The sequence below is a fragment of the Agelaius tricolor genome, unplaced genomic scaffold, assembly GCF_023055355.1.
Source record: "Agelaius tricolor isolate 1412-34295 unplaced genomic scaffold, bAgeTri1.0.p SCAF_4, whole genome shotgun sequence".
Taxonomy (NCBI): domain Eukaryota; kingdom Metazoa; phylum Chordata; class Aves; order Passeriformes; family Icteridae; genus Agelaius; species Agelaius tricolor.
This window is the reverse complement of record NW_027269264.1, coordinates 45,769,283-45,786,314: the sequence shown is the minus strand read 5'-3', so window position 1 is coordinate 45,786,314 and position 17,032 is coordinate 45,769,283. Positions and strand designations below refer to the sequence as shown.

The window sequence follows — 17,032 nt, the reverse complement described above, 5'->3', positions numbered from 1 at the left end:
AGACTATCAGGGCTGTGAATTTGTCTGAAGAATTTTCCTGCAGTTCAAGTTTAGATATCTGTGTTCTGATCCAATTTGAAATCCAAACCACACTTCTACTTTCCCATTTTCTATGGCCTTATTCCATGTACAGTGTACTTGCTGCTAGAAATTCTTTCTGTTGCTTCCTGCTTCTGTCAAAGGTTACTTCACTGTTGTAGTGGGATAGCTGCTGCAGTAGGATTCATAAGGGATATGAATCTCATTTCTGTTATCAAAGGTCTAACATTTTGATGCAATCCTGAACACTCAAATCCTCTTGTTTTTGACCTACACTGGTGTCTTCATCCTGGGTATAAAAGGGGGTTCTTGCCTGAGACTCACTTGAACCCCTGGAGAGGAAACAAGTTTAGGGTAACCCCAGTTTGTACTGGGCAGCTCACAGTTTAATGTGCTGTTCTTCAGAAGCTCACCCTGGCCATGAGTTCATTCCATGTTCAGTCTCTTTTGGAGAGATGGTGATGTTGGCTTTAATCCCTCCTGCTTTGTAGAGGCTGAAGTCCAGCAGCAGCTAGCTCATCCGGAGCACTCAATAGCTCACTGTGCTGTGGCAGCTACTTCTCTTTTGTTAAGGTTGGCCCAAGCTTCAGGGACCCAGGAATTAAGATGCCTGAAGTGTAAACATGATGGGGACATTATATCTGCTGAGTTATTTTAGTAGAAGCAAGCACAAAGAAATAATTAGAGTGGCAGCTGAAGCAGCTGCATTTATTAGACTTCATCTTTTCTAACATCACAGGTCTCAACCTTCCCTATATTTCAAACGGTTTGTAGATCAGTTTTGGGTTGCATGCTTATTTGCTCTTGCAGAAATTTATTTATTTGCCATATTTGAAACTGTAGATCACTGACCTTCATAGTCCCCTGCTTTGGGGAAGACTGGCCATGCAGAGGCTCTCTTCCTGCTCCCATGGAAAGGTGGTGATGGCACCCACTCTGACTCAGGGAGTTTTCCTGCTGGTCCATGAGACTGACTTTAAAAAAAATAAGAACACAGCTGCTGGGACTCCACTGATTGCCCCAAAATCCGAGCCAAAAGGGAGTAAGGATGCCTGAGCAGTTTGGCATGCAGGTCCTTTCAAGGAAGGCAGTAACATTTCAATTTTTTTTTTAACTGTAGCTACAATTTGGGCAGTGGCATTGCCTCCATCACGGTGAATGGCTCTTTCAGCGACGGCCGGTGGCACAGAGTCAAAGCTGTTCGGTGAGTGGGCAGGCTCCATCTGGGGCACCTGGGGGCCACCCTGCCATTAAAGATGCTGGTTGGTGTCTCTGGGGGCTGGTGGGGTGTGAATCACTGCAGCTCCACACTCACACCTCGCTTAGGAGTGGAGCTGTTAGCAGCTTGGCTGTTTCAGGATGATGTGCACAAGGATTGCTGTGTTTGAGGTTACAGTGCCAGCTTGGCACAGCTCAGGGCAGGCTGCCAAAGTCATGCAGGGCTATTCTGGGGCTGTGACAGACATTCTGTTAAACCCGTACCATTTCGGTCAAGAGTATTTTTCTTTAATGTCTGCATTTTAAAATTCCCTGGTGAGCGTTTTGTGGGCTGGCACAAGCATTGGAGCACAGACAGTGTAAACCTAGTTTTTCTATTTGGAGGAGGTGCAGACATCTTGCAGTGTATATATAACTCATATTTATAACACATTACCTCATGGGAGGCAGCTGTGTCCAGCAGGGAAAGCATACATCCCTCTCTTCATGAGAGGTTGATTCCCTGGAAATCACAGTCTGAAATTTAGCTCAACTTGTTACCAAATTCAGCAAGAATAGTACCCATCAAGTAACTTTCCTGTTAATACTGTTACTGACCATATGTAAAATGGCTCTAGTGGGTAACAAAACTGCCTAAAAGTAAGTTTTACCATAGCTTGCCCATTTTTCCCCTGCTGTCGAATCTTCTGCTATTAACTTTTAACATTACATTTGATTTTTAACAATAGGTTAGAATGTGCCCATCCCCTCTGTCCCCTACCTGTTCAATTTGATTATTTTCCAGCGCTTTCTGCTCTGAAAATGTGTCCTGCACACTTTGCAGGTCTTTTACATCTATAAAAAAAATCCTAAGACCTGAAAAGTCTGGATGGCCTTAATACACTGTGTCTGTGGGGCTTCCCAGTTCCAAGCCTTCACCATGAACCCAGCTCAGCTCTGAGTTGCTCTGATCTCCTGGCAAGTGGAAAATGCCTTTGCTCCTCCTCCCTTCTGACTGTAGGCTGGATGAAAAAGAGTGATTTGCTTTTCGTTTCAGGGATGGGCAATCTGGCAAAGTAACTGTGGACGATTATGGTGCCAGGACCGGTAAATCCCCTGGGAAGATGAGGCAGTTAAATATCAATGGAGATCTCTACGTAGGTGGGTGCTAATTATTCACATTCAGGACACAAATGCGAGGTCAGCTGCAAGGCAGGGCTGTCCAGCTCTGTCCAGCTTCTGGTGGAGGTGTCACACAGCAGCCTCCAGTCTGCCACAGCCTGTTTTGTGTGAGGAGGCCTCTCTGACTGGGATGGGGGAGTGGGTATAAGGAGGGATGAGCACTATAGGACACCCTCTGGTACTCCTGGCAGGTACATAAAGAAACAGCAAGAGGCAGCTAGAAACCCCACACCTGGGCACAAACTGATTCAGCTCTTACTGATGATACAATTTCTGGAATAAATAATTAGTGTCCTAATTCATTACCTCCTGCTTATCCCCTCTGTAGTTTCAAGTGCTTAAAATCATTACTTAAAACAACACAGAGCAACCTATAAATTAAAATTCCCTTCCGAGGGGCACTAGGGATGGCACTGCTGGGCGTGCAGCCTGCCAAGCAGGAGCAGAGGCCCGTGCTCATGGGGAGTATCTGAGAGCTGCCTTTCCCGCAGGGGGCATGAAGGAAATCGCCCTGCACACGAACCGGCAGTACCTGCGGGGGCTGGTGGGCTGCATCTCCCACCTCACGCTCTCCACTGACTACCACATCTCGCTGGTGGAGGATGCTGCCAACGGGAAGAACATCAACACGTGTGGGACCAAGTGACAAGAGAGGGATCCCGGTGCCGAGGACCCGTCGTGTGCGTGCGTGTGTGGCTGAGCGGGAGCTGGCTGACACCGTCCTCTACAGCCAGACCATGCTGCCCGTCTGGGAAGGTGACAAAGCCAAAGGGAAACCCAAAAACAAGGAAAAAAAAAGAACGTTTTCCCCCCTCTCATTCCCTCTCCTTTCTTCTCCTTTCCCGTCCAAATGAAACCAATAATTTTGTGTATGAACCATGCCCTCTACCCCTTAAGTGTTTAGTGAGTGCTAAAGGTTGTGCATCAGTGCAAACGGCAAAGTGTGATGTTTCGAGTAGCTCAGTGACTGTGTTTTGTGGTCCTTAGGTTATCTTTTGTAGTATCAGAGGAAGCAGTCTTCAAACACCTGCACTCATCCCACCGTGGAGTGATACAGTGACTGTGCTGTTCAACAAATACACCATCGGGCAGCATATTCCTGCATTCACATGTAGGTCCTGGAACAAGCAGTTCTCCCTACCACTCTCTGATTTAGCTAAGTTATGTTTCATCCTGTGTAGTGGGATAACAGTTACAATGGCTGGTTTCAAAATATTGTTGTTTGTTGAGGAGGAAAGTTCTTACAAGTCTACTTTTTTATTACAAGCAACAAAAAAATGAACCAATTTTGTAGAAGTAATTTTATACTTGTCTATTTTTTATAGCAGCAGCAGACCTGCTTACATGGCATCACTTTTAACATCTACATGTACTATACAATTAGCTCTTTGCACACTTTCCTAAAAATAGAAAAGTGACCTGTGGCTTAATGTCTGTATTATACAGTTTAAATGGGGATATTTGTGAGTTATGACCAGTTTTACATTTGACTCTTTTTGTTCTGTAAATTTTGACAGTTTAAAATTGTACATTATGAAGCTTTCCTGTCTTAAACAGATTAAAAGATTAGGAAAAAAAAGAGCAAATACTTGCTACTGTGGTATTATAATTTTTTTTTTTTTTTTAGAAAAGTGAGAAAAGCTATTGCAAGAGACCTTGCTAGGTCACAGTCCTCTTAAAATGTTATGTTTTCTAGGCACTGGACCAGCACTTACACAACCTTGATTGCCAAAGTATAATTTAAACAGGCAAACACAAACAGAGTGCTGTTGAGACACTGAAAGAGTGGTTCAGAATTTCATAATTTGGAGATTTTTCTTCCTTAATTCTCTATTCAAAGTGGATGAGTGAGCCTGTGAAGGGGCTGGGGGGAGGAAGAGAGACCAACCATGCAGCAGGGCACCCCACAGCCTGCCACATGCCTGTGGCAGGGGAGCCACAAACTTCCTCAGGGGCACAGGCTCATCTGAATGCCTGTGAGCTGAAAGAACCTGATGTGGTGAAAGCAATGGATGTGAGGAGGTCTCTGCTGCATTTTTAGTGTGCTCAGAGTGCTCCTGGCCTCCTGACAGCTCACACACATTCCCTAGATTCATCCCACCTACACCTACACCTAGATAATGGTACAGACAAGTTCCTGCCAAAGATACCCCAGCTCCTGTCCTGCATGCTAAAGGGACACCCTGATCTCTTAGATGAAGGATCTTGTGCTCCTTGTAGATAAGGTAGCAGTGGTCAAAAACAAATGCAGGCACTTACTACAAACAGAAAATAAAACGAAAATGGCAGTGGTGGTGCCATCATGTGATGTGCACCTGTGTTCTGACCCCTGTTCAAATGATATTTTGGGGAAAAAAGTCTGTAGAAGACACAGGCAGCTTGCAGAGGAACTGGAGACACTCATGGCTCTCCTCCCAGGAGAAGCAAAGTTTTGTTTGGCTTGGGAGCCCCATGGGGAAGGAGAAACCCTCTGTGGCTGGGAAAAAGCATTATAAAATATACCAGATCAAGATGTGCCTTTGAAACTAAAGTAAATGGAATTGGATGCCTTGGGATATAAAAGGAAAATGTTTAGAGTTGAAAAAAGAGTGAAAACTAAAATTTCTGGAGGCTGAAGATTTTTCTGTCTACTCAGTGTAGCCCTGTGGGAGTGGCCTGACACAGTCTTGTGTCATGTCTGAGCTGCTGGCTGCATGAGAGGGAAAATTCACATCTTATGGGCTTGAGGGGTTTTCCAGATGCTAGTGACCTGTCCTGACCTGGCACAGAGTAGGGAGATTTGACTGGCTGTACCCTAATCCTCTGGACATGCTGGGCTGATGTGGATGGGGCTCTACCATGGTCCACAAACAGCATCATCCTCTGCTCTGTCTTACATGTCTCGCCTTTCCCATCCTTTCGTTTCTGTCACAGAGTTTGGAGACCAGTTCCAAGACAAACATCTGGTGGGAGAGGTCTCTATTTTAAGATAATTGACTGCAGAATACCGGGTGCTTTGCTACGAGGTGGTGCTTCTCCAAAACAAAAGCAACTCTCCTGAAATGTCGGGCAGGGAGGGGCGGGGGTAGGAAATACCTCTGTTGTTGTTGTGGGAAAAGAAGAGCAGCTCCCCAAATGCCTGATTCTAACTCTGCCTATCAGCACGTGGGAATTCGGGGCTGGCAACATCACCCTGCAGCAGTGCAGGCTGAGCAGGAGCAGCTGCAGCAGTGCAGGCTGAGCAGGAGCAGCTGCAATGGTGCAGGCTGAGCAGGAGCAGCTGCAGTGGTGCAGGCCGGCAGGGGTGGGAGTGCGAATAGCAAAGATGCTGATGGTTTAAATCGTTAAAAAAAGGATCCTTTCTGCATCCCTTTAAAGACAGTTTGAGAAACATCCCTCTTGTATGTGTCCACTCTTCCTGGTAAAGCTTGGGCATGCGTTTCCACTGTGGTTTCTATGTCAAGGGCTGAACAGGAAACAGGTACCAGAAAATCAGGAACATCTGACCACATGTGGAGGCTCTGCCCCTCTCACCCTCTGCCACCCTCCCCACTGACGCTGGGTCATGGAAGGAGAAGGGAAAGGTGGACAGTGAATGGCAGAGTGATTAGTCATTTTCCCAGGAACTGGCCTGCATGTGCTGCTCGCTGTCTCCAGGAATGTTTATTAGTCACGTTACTCATTGCTCGGGCTGACTCAGATGCAAGGCATGATCCCAGTGCTGAACAGGGTAAGCTCCTGCCAGCTGGAGCAGTGTCCCCTTTGCTGCAGTTACCTGAGCAAACCAGCAGAGAAGGCAGCAGCCTTCTACAAGAGCTTGTACCTCTCTTTGCAATTTTATCTCCTTCCTTAAACTGCGGCTCTTATTTTTCTTACTAGTTTTCCACATTATTCCAAAAACATGTAACATTCCACTTAGTAGGGCTGAGCACCTGCCTTGATGCCAGCTTTGGTGGGCTGAGTCAGGCTTTGTGCTGAGCACTGGGTGCTGGCCAGAGCTGCTTCCTGGTTGCCCCTCACTCTGCCAGGGCAAAGTGTGTCTTGCTGCTCTCCACTGCTCCTCCATCTCCATGGGAACCAGCTGCTAGGAACCAGCAGTTAGGTTTAATCTGCTTCATCCTAAAGGAAAATAAGGATAAAAGAAAAAGAAAGCAAGTCAAGGGGTTCTAAAGCTAGATGAGACTTAGCAACGCTCCCTATGGGTGGAAAATCCTTGCTGCACTGGTTTGTCCTGGGTCAGCTGGAGCTCATTTCCATCCCAGTCCTGCCAGCTTGGCCCCAGGGAGCAAAAGAGTGAAGAGGAGGAGGAGGAGGAGGGGGCTGCCAGGGTTGGGAAGTTGCCCATTCCCTGGATGGAGTATTACCCTGCAATAGCTGCCTATTGTAAAAGTTGCTATTTTGTCAGCCAGGCTTTCCTTTTGAGAAAAAGTTTTCATTCTGTTTGCATGGCAAAGTAAGCTGGGTGGAAAATTTATTGTTCCAGCTCTGCATGTTTAGCTCCCTCCATGACAGCATCACCCCTCAAGGGGAAAATCTCCTCACTTTAAAGGAGTAGATAAGGTACAGTTGTGGTTTACTCAGGGACAGCAACAGCCACATCCCATCAGACAGATATATCTTTTATCCCCATTTAATTTCTTGGGTGGTGGAGGGTGGGGTGGGGTTGTTCCCCTTCCCCAACTCTCTCCCACTCCATTTTTCCTTGGTTTGAGTCATTGTGGGCACTGTGATGTTGTGCCCTTGATTCTGCACTTAGGCATTTCACTCATGAATAACAGCCTGGTGCCAGCACCTGTGGTCGCTGCAGCTCTGCGAGGTCCTGGCTTTCTGTCCCTGTGGACAGGACTCATCTGTGAGTGCTCTCTTGTGAAACCCCTTGTGATGGAGACTGCCTGGCAGTGCTGTGACCGACTGCCCTGATTTCTTTTGAATATCTATTCACTGTCACAGCATTTTCCTTTGTTCATTGTGCACTAAGACAAAGATGACATTGTTCCTCTTCCCCTGCTCTTTCTTTTTAAATCTTCCCTCAGTCTTTCTTTCTAGGAAAACAACCGTGCCAGTTCTTTCAACACCATCCCCACAGGCCATGTTTTCCAGCACTTTTTGTTACTGAGATATATGGAGAAGCATGGAAGAAATAGAGCTGCAGAGCACGGACACCCCATGTTCTGTCTCACAAAACAGCAGCTTTCCAACCTAATTTTTTGTTTTGCAGACTCTTAAATAGTTTCTATTGGCAGTAGTGGCAGCCTACATCATCACTTTTTGTGGACATGGCAGAATTTTCCTAAATTTTTTCTGTCTTTTGAAAACATGTGAGGAGCAATATCTAATATTTTCTTTACCATTTCACTTGCTTCCTTTTTTTTTTCCTCTCTACAATTTTTAGTTTTGGTGTCAGCAAAGCAGAATTCAAAAATGGAATCACTCATTTATCATCAAGCATTCATTATCATCAAACAATCATTTGAACTGATTGTTCTTACCAAAACACAGATTTCTTTTAATAGGTAACAAATGTTTCATACAGAGGGACTTTAAGCTTTATTTATGTGTTAAGAGAAGCTTTCAGTGGCTGCAGATCCAGGGGAGTGTGTACTTTAATGCTACAACCAGTGCCACATTGGGAGCAAGCAGCACTGGCAGCACAGGGAGAGTCAAACAGAAGATAAGGTTGTGTGCTGGAACCAGCTGGAAAACATGGATGGTCTGACTCCCTCTCTCCAGTCTCATTGTGATGGTGACATAAGGGACAGTTCATGGTCCCTGCAAAAACCTCCTGTGTTCATGGTCCTCTGCTGCTGCTGCTGTGTGTCTCCATGATGATTGTATCTTCTCATTCCAGCTGCCCAGAAGCTGTGTTAAATATACAGCCCAGATGGATTAACCTGGTTTTGCCAAGCATGGAATTAGCTATATCTGATCACATGCAATATCTTCAGAAGATATTGCAAAGCCATCATCCTGTTAAATCTTTTAGACCTGAGACACAGGTGGAGTGAGACATCTCTGGAGCTCTTCCCTGGTGTCCCTGCTCTGACCAGAGCAGTAGCAGGGCTGGAGAGGACAGCTGTGGGTTTCACTTTTGAAACAATCAAGCCTTCCCTCATTCCCACAGCCCTAAGTGTCTTTTCAGAGCAGCACTCTTCAGTCCCACTAAAAGACCTAAATCCCACATCTCCCCAGTGCTCGGAGGAGCTCCCACACCCTGCCCAGTTGCTGTCACATCAAGCTGCACCAATCTCCTGTTGTGAGGGAAGGAATTGACTCTGACTTTCAAGGATGCCTCCAAAGAGATGGAGAGAGAACAATGCCACCATGCCATGATGGTTTTGTGTGATGTGCTATGGTGCAGCACCTGTCATTGCACACGTGTCATTCCCAAGTAAAGGTGCTGTGGGTTAGATGAGCCACAAAATTCTTTGGCTGTCACAAAGGCACATCACAAATGACAAGACATAAATGGCCTCAAACATAAGGCCCATGACCAGTAGCTGGTCATCTCATTTCCACTAAAGCATGCTGAGAAAGTGTCCTACACCACCCAAACCAACCCCACAGTGCACAGCCTGGGCCACTCCATCCCAGCACAGGGATGTCCCCCATGCGGAGTCTGCAGGGGCTGATGTCTGCACACCCTCAGCCCAGGCATGCAGGGGATCACACATCAAGCCCCAGCTGTGTTAGAGCCACAAGCCAAGGAGGACACAGGTAAGTGACCTGGACTTTCTCCTGTCCCTACATTGTACACCAAGAACAGGAGGGCTTCAGTGGCCCTTGGAAATGGTAGGGTCTGTTGTGCTGAGGAGAAGCCGCCTGGGGAGTATTTGTTACTATCCACTCTGCCTATCAGGAAGCCAAGGCTGTGCTTGCTAGATCCTGTGGTTATTTACTCTGGCACAAAATTCAAATAACTTTGTTTGTACTGGGCATGAGCAGAATTTAACTCCTATTAAAAAATAAATGGGAAAGCAAAGAATATGAAGACATATAAGAGTGTAAGAAAATATATTTATTAAATTTCATGGCAATACTATGGCAAAATTGTTAAACACATGCTTACTTTTAGACACCCAAGCAATACAACAGGAGTTACATCAAGCAAGCAAACTAGGTTTAAATTGTATGCAAAGTTGTATCTTAGTGTTAGGTTAGTCTTAAATGTCAACTGCCACACTGAAATAGTATATCCCCAACATGATCCCATGCTTCCTTTTTTAAGCATGCATTTGTTTAACTGCTTAGCTGATAAATTTTCATATTGATACACTTTGTTGAATCAGTATTTTACTTGGCATGCTACAGCTTTATTAAAGTGCCTTGTGATGATTTTGCTAAATTTGTGAAAGAAGTAATTTTTCAAAAGCAGATTTGGAAGCTGGAAAATTTCAGTATCATTCAGCAACAAAAATATGCTAAATGACTTATTAGATTTAGTGTGTTATGAAGACTATTTTTTCAGCTCAATCTACTGATTTATTCTCAGCATTAACTTCTGTAGATGACTATGTCAAATTGGCAAACAATATTTTCACTAGTATTAAAAAAAAGTCCATTAAAATCTTCATAAAAACAGAACATAAAAAACATCTCTAAGCAAATTATTTATGCTGTAAAAAATATGGTATAAAAAGAGCTAAAAAAAAATTGAACCTATTCACAGTATATGTTTAAAGTTACAGCATTATAGTATAATGTTGTGTGTTTTTTTCAGGTGACCTGTATGATTCCACCAGTTCTGATGATTTGTGTGCCACAACAGGCTCAAAGTTCAAATTGCTGTTACCTTCAAGTAGGATTTCAGATATGATATGATTCAGTTGTTTTCTCTTTTTGTTATCCCCACCTTTACAAACTTTTGACATGCTATCAAAACATAAAATGTTTCCAAAGTCATTCTTGAACCACATTTAGAAAACATGGACAGAGTGATGTTCAAGGATTCTTTTTTATTGTGTTACTACTAAAGGGTGTGACCTTTCTATTTTACTTTGCCCTGCTCAAGCTATTAATTTTTGAAGTTTTCTTAATCCACATAATGAAAAAGTTAAATTTTCACTTTTGGTTATGTTCCTGGGTTAGCTTTACACACTACCTTTTGCACAACATGAGACCAAGTGAGCTGCAAAGGTATTGACCGTTCTAGTGGAAGTTGTCCATAAATCTCCACTGAAGCTGCTTTTCAGTCAAAATACAGATTTGGGACTGTCCTAGAGATTTTGTTAGGTATCAAATTGAAAACCAAGGATTTCATCTGCTCTGGTACACCACAAAGTCACCTGGACAGTGCTGTCACAAGAAGAGAGTGAGACTGGAGAGGGATTAACCCCATCCTCTCATGAAACACCCTGCCATTAGACCACCTCACCTGCATGGGGATGCTGAGCCCCTGCCCTCCAAAACCCAGAATTCCTCTTGAGGTCTTTTTTTGTTTCAGTTGTAAAAGCAGAAGGAATTAATAGATATTTTTGTGGGGGAGAAGTATTGTCATGCACACTGGGACAACTTATAAAGTTACAGAAAGCCTGCCAATATCATCTGAGGTTTGTTTGTATAACATGCTAAAAGGAAACAAACACTGGTTATCTGAGAAGCACTGGGAAAAATCCAGAGTTATATAAATGGGGGAGGGGAAAGAAAATTGTGGTGGAAGAAACTATTTTACAGTTCCTAACAAGATATCTAAGACAGTCTTAAATATAAGGGAATAAAACACTTAAACACTTCTAAATCCTTGTCTAGCATTTGGGGTTTGGGACTGTGTTTCCAGGCTGGCTAAGGAATAGACAAGGGGAAAAAACCAACAAATACTGCCAACAGCATCTTTGAGCATCATCCACAGAGGGCAACATTTAATGCAAGCACCACAAGTGTTGCAAAGTGTGTTGGGAGGAGCACAAGACAGCAGGTGCTTCCTCCAGACAAAACTGTCTCAGAAGGTATATATTACTGTACAGGACTCCAAGAAAATCACTTTGGCAATTGTAAGCCGACTTCCTCTGCCATACGCACCTAGGCACATGATGATGCAAGCACAGGTGTGCATAAAGGGTTAGGACTTAGTGTTATAAACATTAAATATCATTTGCACTGAAGTCTTCATCAAAGTCTGTGGCAGAACATAAGATGCTATTTACACGGGAAGCTCTTCATAAATTTATGATACACAGAGCCTTGTTATCAATCTCATTCTCTAAATGTTACATTTTTCTAATATCTGTCAAATTATTTTACTATATTTCTATCTACTTGTAGGGATACAAGTATTCTATTTACAAAGCAGTATTTATTTAAAAACAGAGCACACAATTTATCATTGCCTTTTCAGAGTGATGTCTAATCACCTTCTCTCTCCAGTGCACTCAATCACTTTCCTTTTTGCTCCTATTCATGTTCAACTGAGTGAACTCATGATCACAGGAAACACCACGGCACTCAGCTTTACCCAGCTGAACCTATCAACAACATAAAAAGGTGACTTGAAAATGCCTCTTCAGAGCAGCCTGAAGCTTGAGGTCAGCAGGAGTGTGCTGCTGCCACGTTCCTAGCAAAGTCAAGTTCTGGTCCCCCACACAAACCAAGGATGAAGAAACGTGGTGCATCTGCCAATTGTGCCATGACAAGCAGCACAGCGACTGGCTCCCTTTGGAAATGGTTTACCCATGAAAGCAGCAACTAGAGATAATAAAGACAGCAAATGTCAGTTATTGGGTTCTAGGTCTGCCTATACAGCCACTGCATAGCAGGGGAGGTAATTCACTGCCTGCCTGTAATATTAGCTTACTATTTTGTTGATATATTAACTAGTAGTTCTGTGAGGTATATCACATGCAGATCTACCATCCCAAAATCTAACACAAGCATGAGATCCCACATCTCGGGCATGTCAAAAAACCAAAAATAATGAATGTGTCAAATAGGAGAGTGCACAATGATACAACAAATGTGACTGATGTTCCACACGTACAGTGAACAGTACAAAAATCCATTACAAAACTTAAATTGTCACGTATGACAGGCATGGCTCAAAAATAAAAAGCAGCAGAACCGACGACTTTCTTCAGAAAGCAACTGCTTGGCATTAATACCCTACATCTCAGAACACTAATCCTGGAGGACTGAAGTTAGGCATGACACAATCCCTTCTGGTCGTATCCCTTCTGGAAGTTGTTGGATTTTGCTTTTTGTTTGGTTCTTTTTAATTTTTTTTTTTAAAGCTGCACTTTCTACTCTTCTAAAAATGAAGTAAAAAGGCAAAAGAACTAAAAATAAGTTCAATAAAGGATACGATTTTTCACAAAAGGATGGTAAGGAAATGCTGTTTAAACTTTAGGATTCCTAAGATATTTTCAGAAAAAAAAATTGTCCAAAGAGGCTCATCAGGAAGCTAGAAGGCACTAGTACAAAGAATCTGATCCCCTCTGAAACTTACAACTGTTATCAAAGCATTTAGAGGCTATAAGAGAGCACCATGCTTTGAAAGAGTATTTGGTTCAAAGACATTCCTAAAGATGCTTCACTGGTTTAACATGGCACTTGGGCTCAGAAAGCAAGTCTGTTCCCTGACTGTCCTGGTCATTCATCCCTACTGCTCCATGTACCTAGAGGTGGCTGATCACATTGGCAGACCACCTCTCCCTATGCACCTGAATTCACTGCTGAAGATCTGAGATGGGGATTCGAAAGGCAGCACTGAATAGGCTCAAAGGAAACCACAGAGGTGAAGCAGCTGAGCTTTCAGGTGCTGGAATGACAACTGTTTACTGGCTCATCAGCATTAAGTGACAATAATGCTACAGATACTGCACAAGCTTGTGTCTCTCCACATCTGCCCCACTCTTCTTACTGAGGCCATTTCAGTTAAAGGACCTTTTTGACCTGCATCCTGAAAGTCAGAACACCAGATATATAGTCAAGAATTAGGAAAAAAAAAAAAGAGATTAATAACTAGGTCAGAGGGAGTTTAAAAGATCAACATTGAAGCAGAACATATATTTTGTGGAGCTTTTCCTTACCTAATCACTAAGAAATGAAGCAATTTAAAATGTTGTTGTCTTTACTGAATAGGAGGAGCAGCACACTGGGAAACCTGAGTACGTGATGCTTACGTGTAAGTGATTCACCATATGAACACTGACAATGGTCCTAAACTGCTTCCTGTGAGAGCTCTGTGTGTTCTCTGAAGCTGCCTTGATTTCCAGTCTCCAAATTAAAAATTCCTAGTACTCTCAAATGGCAGTTTGATTTTGTTTCTTGCAATACACAGCCATATGAAAAGCACAGTTATTCGTCATGGTCAGCTGTTCTGCTACAGAGAGGGTTTTTTTTTTCCAGTTGGATCACCATGCAATACTGATTGCTCCTCTGTACTGAGAATCTGCTCTATAAAAAAAAAACCCTAACCACTACCCATACATGCTGTCCATGACATAATCTGCTTTCAATTAAAAGCATATAGCAGCAAAAGCTAAAATTCATCTTAGGAGATGGACACATTAAGCCAAATCTACACTAGTGAAAAGAAATACTCTAAAAAACAATTATGAAAAACAGTTGCCACTATTAGGATTTAGCCTCCTCCCAGCTATCAGTCACAAAGGGCTTAACTGCTTCCTTTCATGTGTTAGTTTAATGTTTTAAGTAATATGCTATGACACTTCTCTTGTGCTGACGCTTGGCCACAAATGGACGTCAGCTCTTTGCACTGCCTGTGTTTCCACGTGCAGCCCTGCTAACTCAAAGACTCAACAGTTGAATCCTATGTGCACTTTCTGTCCTTTCAGAGACACCTTGCACTCTGCCAGACCTGCAGACTAATCTGTTTTTACTACTTCACAGCTCGCTAGTCTGGGAGGCACACACAGGGGGTTGTTACCTACTATGGTAACTATTTAGTGCTTTGCCTTTTTGTCAGTTCTGAAACACCCCTACACTTTCGTTCTATGGAGATGGCAGAGACACGCCAGCCTCTGAAACTGAAACACCCAGTGCTGTGATTAGGTTTAAGCTTATACTTGGTTTTATTTTGAGAGCCAGATCATGTGGTTTGGAGACCAAATGTCTGTCAAGTCATCCTCCTGGTCTGCTCTCACACCTTTACAACTAGCAGCCTAGCCAATTCAGTCTCCTTATCTGTTTTCTTTAGAAAACCATTCCCATGTCTTATTTATTAAAAAAAAAACAAACCCAAAAACCAAAACCAAACAGCAATCTAAACCCCAAACAAAGCACAGTAGCTAAGGAAATGGAGATTAAAAAAAAAATTGGTTAGAACCTTACGGAGACCCTTTTCGATCAAGCTCATCTGATACCTCCCCACTGTTTTACAGGAAGAAACAGGTAAATTTCTCAAAAGTTTCTCCTGTAAACTAGTGAAATTCATGTGTGCCACAGCCTGAAATTTACACAGTGAAATGTTACAGTTACAGTTGTCTAGAGATGCACATGGGAAAACAAGCATTTTAAAAGATGATTGTTCTAAACACTCCTTTAAGCACACAAATGTACATAATTTAAGCTTTCTTTGCATCACATATCTGGTAAAGGAGAGGTAGAATTAGTGGCACTAAAACCTCCCTGGGTTTCTCTCTGCCACTAGAGAAATCCTACCTTGTAGTCCCAGGTAGGATTTGTATAGAAGGTCCTGTTGGGTTGACACATAAGATCAAAGATCAGTCAGACAGCAGGTAATATAAAGCTAATACAATAAAGACCATCCAAAAAGCAATTTCTCCTTAAGGACCTAGTCCTACTACCTCTAATTTCATGTGCCAAACTGCTTCAGCAGCTAAGGTGAGTTGACAGAGATTTCCCCGTGGCTTACATTACTGCATAGTGCAAATCTGCTGAACACTGAGGGTGAATGGACTACTGTACCACTTCAAAGCAGGAGGTCTGGAGCAGAAGCTATGAAATACAAAATGTATTAGTGCAATACATTAGGCAAGATTAACTCTTTAACCAAAAGATAGAAAAAATATAGAGCATTCTAAGGTATTTTTTTAAAAAAAGGAAGTTTTAAACTTTATGCAGTTCTTGTTGAGGTTTCAATCAGTGTTACACTTCTTTTCCCCAAGTTTGTACCCCTGAGTCAAACATTTAATAAACATTGTACAGTAGGTACAGAAATTAGTGTCTAGTCAAAAAGCAACAGATTTGAATGGCCATTGCTTTGTAAGTGTTAAACAGTGACAATAACCTTCCATACAGGAGAAGAAAAAAAATAGCACTCTCATTTGTTCATTGTTTATAACTAGGTACAAGATCTCAACAGTTTCCAACCACATTGTTTCCGAGTCTTAGGCTGAGATTTGCTATAAATTAAACCTTCAGTAAGGAAATCTGTTGGTGCTGCATCATTTGAGTCTGCATGGTTGAGAACAACTGCAACAAAGCAAAGCAATCTTTCCAAGTTATAAATTGCATGAGACCATGTTTATCTTGGAGCACTCTGTGAAGGTAGGCAGAGTTCTTTGACTATAATTATCAGGGGCTGTAAATTCAAAACCCCTTACATCCAATATATTTTACTAGAGTAATAACTAAATTGCTATAATTTTGGCCTCTCAGCCTCTATTACAATGGAATATTAACACTTTGACTAACTTAAACATGGTAACATTCAGCTCACTAGAACTTCTGCTGACTGTCTCCAAGAATAATTCATGCCTTTTGCACTTTTCTTCTTCCTCTCTTAACAATACCAGGAATAAAAGCTTATTCAGAAGGCAGGTTCACATGCAATGAGGACTCACTGTTAATCATTTGGTTTGTTCTGAAAAAAGTGTGTGAAGGACCACCCTGTGTTAATGGGTTTAGGAGAGTCTTCATCATCTTTTGGGGGAAGCAAAAACTGTCGGGAATTAATTGAACACGGGCTCCCAAAAGATGCATTTTCATTGTTGCTTTCAACTGATCCAGGAGAGTCTGGAGTGCCCATGTTCCACACACTTGTGTTTGCTTGAGGTCTATAACCTGCAGTTTTATCCAATTCTTCCTCCACAGGTGAATGGCCCTCTATTTTCAGAGCACTGATAGAGAGTTGCATTTGTGGCTTATAGCCTGCTGTAGTCACTAAGTCTATTTCTGGCTCCTCCTCTGGTTTAATTTGAGGCTGATACATTGACTGGATGTCAATGTAAACCACCTGAGATGACCCTCCAGGTTCATCTGTAGGGGGATTTGAGATCTCCTCTTCAATGATAGGGGGGCAGTAGGAGACAACAACATGGTTTTCCATTTCTGAGTCAGAGCCATCTTCAGGCACAGTGGTCTCTGCTGCTGGGGACATCATCTCTGTGTCTTCAATCTTTGGAGCTGTGGACTGTGTTTCCACCACTTCAACACTGTTGGGGGTGCATGGGTTCATTTCCAGTGTTTTAAGTGTCTTACTCCCCTGAAATGAGAAAAAGGAGAAGGGGGAGACACTAAGCTAAAAGATCTGGAAAATCTGAAAGCAAAAGTTGCTGAAATTACAGCAGTTTGGTGGCTTGTGGACTGTACTCATTCCATGGCCACTATAATGATACATTAAAAATAAAAAAGTGCTTATCATTTTCTGGCTCACATTCCTGTAAATGTTAGAAGTATTTTATGCAAATTAAAGAGACTTGAGATCTTGCAGTATATTTTT

General features: G+C 42.8%; 2 protein-coding genes across 5 annotated transcripts in view; one reads left to right on the top strand and one right to left on the bottom strand.

Moving 5' to 3' along the window:
* The window catches only part of EGFLAM (EGF like, fibronectin type III and laminin G domains), a 75,709-nt gene extending 71,237 nt beyond the window's left edge, over positions 1 to 4,472 (top strand). For all 3 annotated transcript variants that reach the window (XM_071425515.1, XM_071425516.1, XM_071425514.1), the window contains 3 exons: positions 1,160 to 1,243; positions 2,294 to 2,397; positions 2,910 to 4,472. In XM_071425515.1, the coding sequence (XP_071281616.1) occupies positions 1,160 to 1,243; positions 2,294 to 2,397; positions 2,910 to 3,064 (343 nt within the window). In that variant the 3' untranslated portion in view covers positions 3,065 to 4,472. The remainder of the gene's footprint in view (positions 1 to 1,159; positions 1,244 to 2,293; positions 2,398 to 2,909) is intronic.
* A 4,919-nt stretch (positions 4,473 to 9,391) lies between these two features.
* The window catches only part of LIFR (LIF receptor subunit alpha), a 52,889-nt gene continuing 45,248 nt past the window's right edge, over positions 9,392 to 17,032 (bottom strand). For both annotated transcript variants that reach the window (XM_071425512.1, XM_071425513.1), the window contains exon 20: positions 9,392 to 16,795. In XM_071425512.1, the coding sequence (XP_071281613.1) occupies positions 16,157 to 16,795 (639 nt within the window). In that variant the 3' untranslated portion in view covers positions 9,392 to 16,156. The remainder of the gene's footprint in view (positions 16,796 to 17,032) is intronic.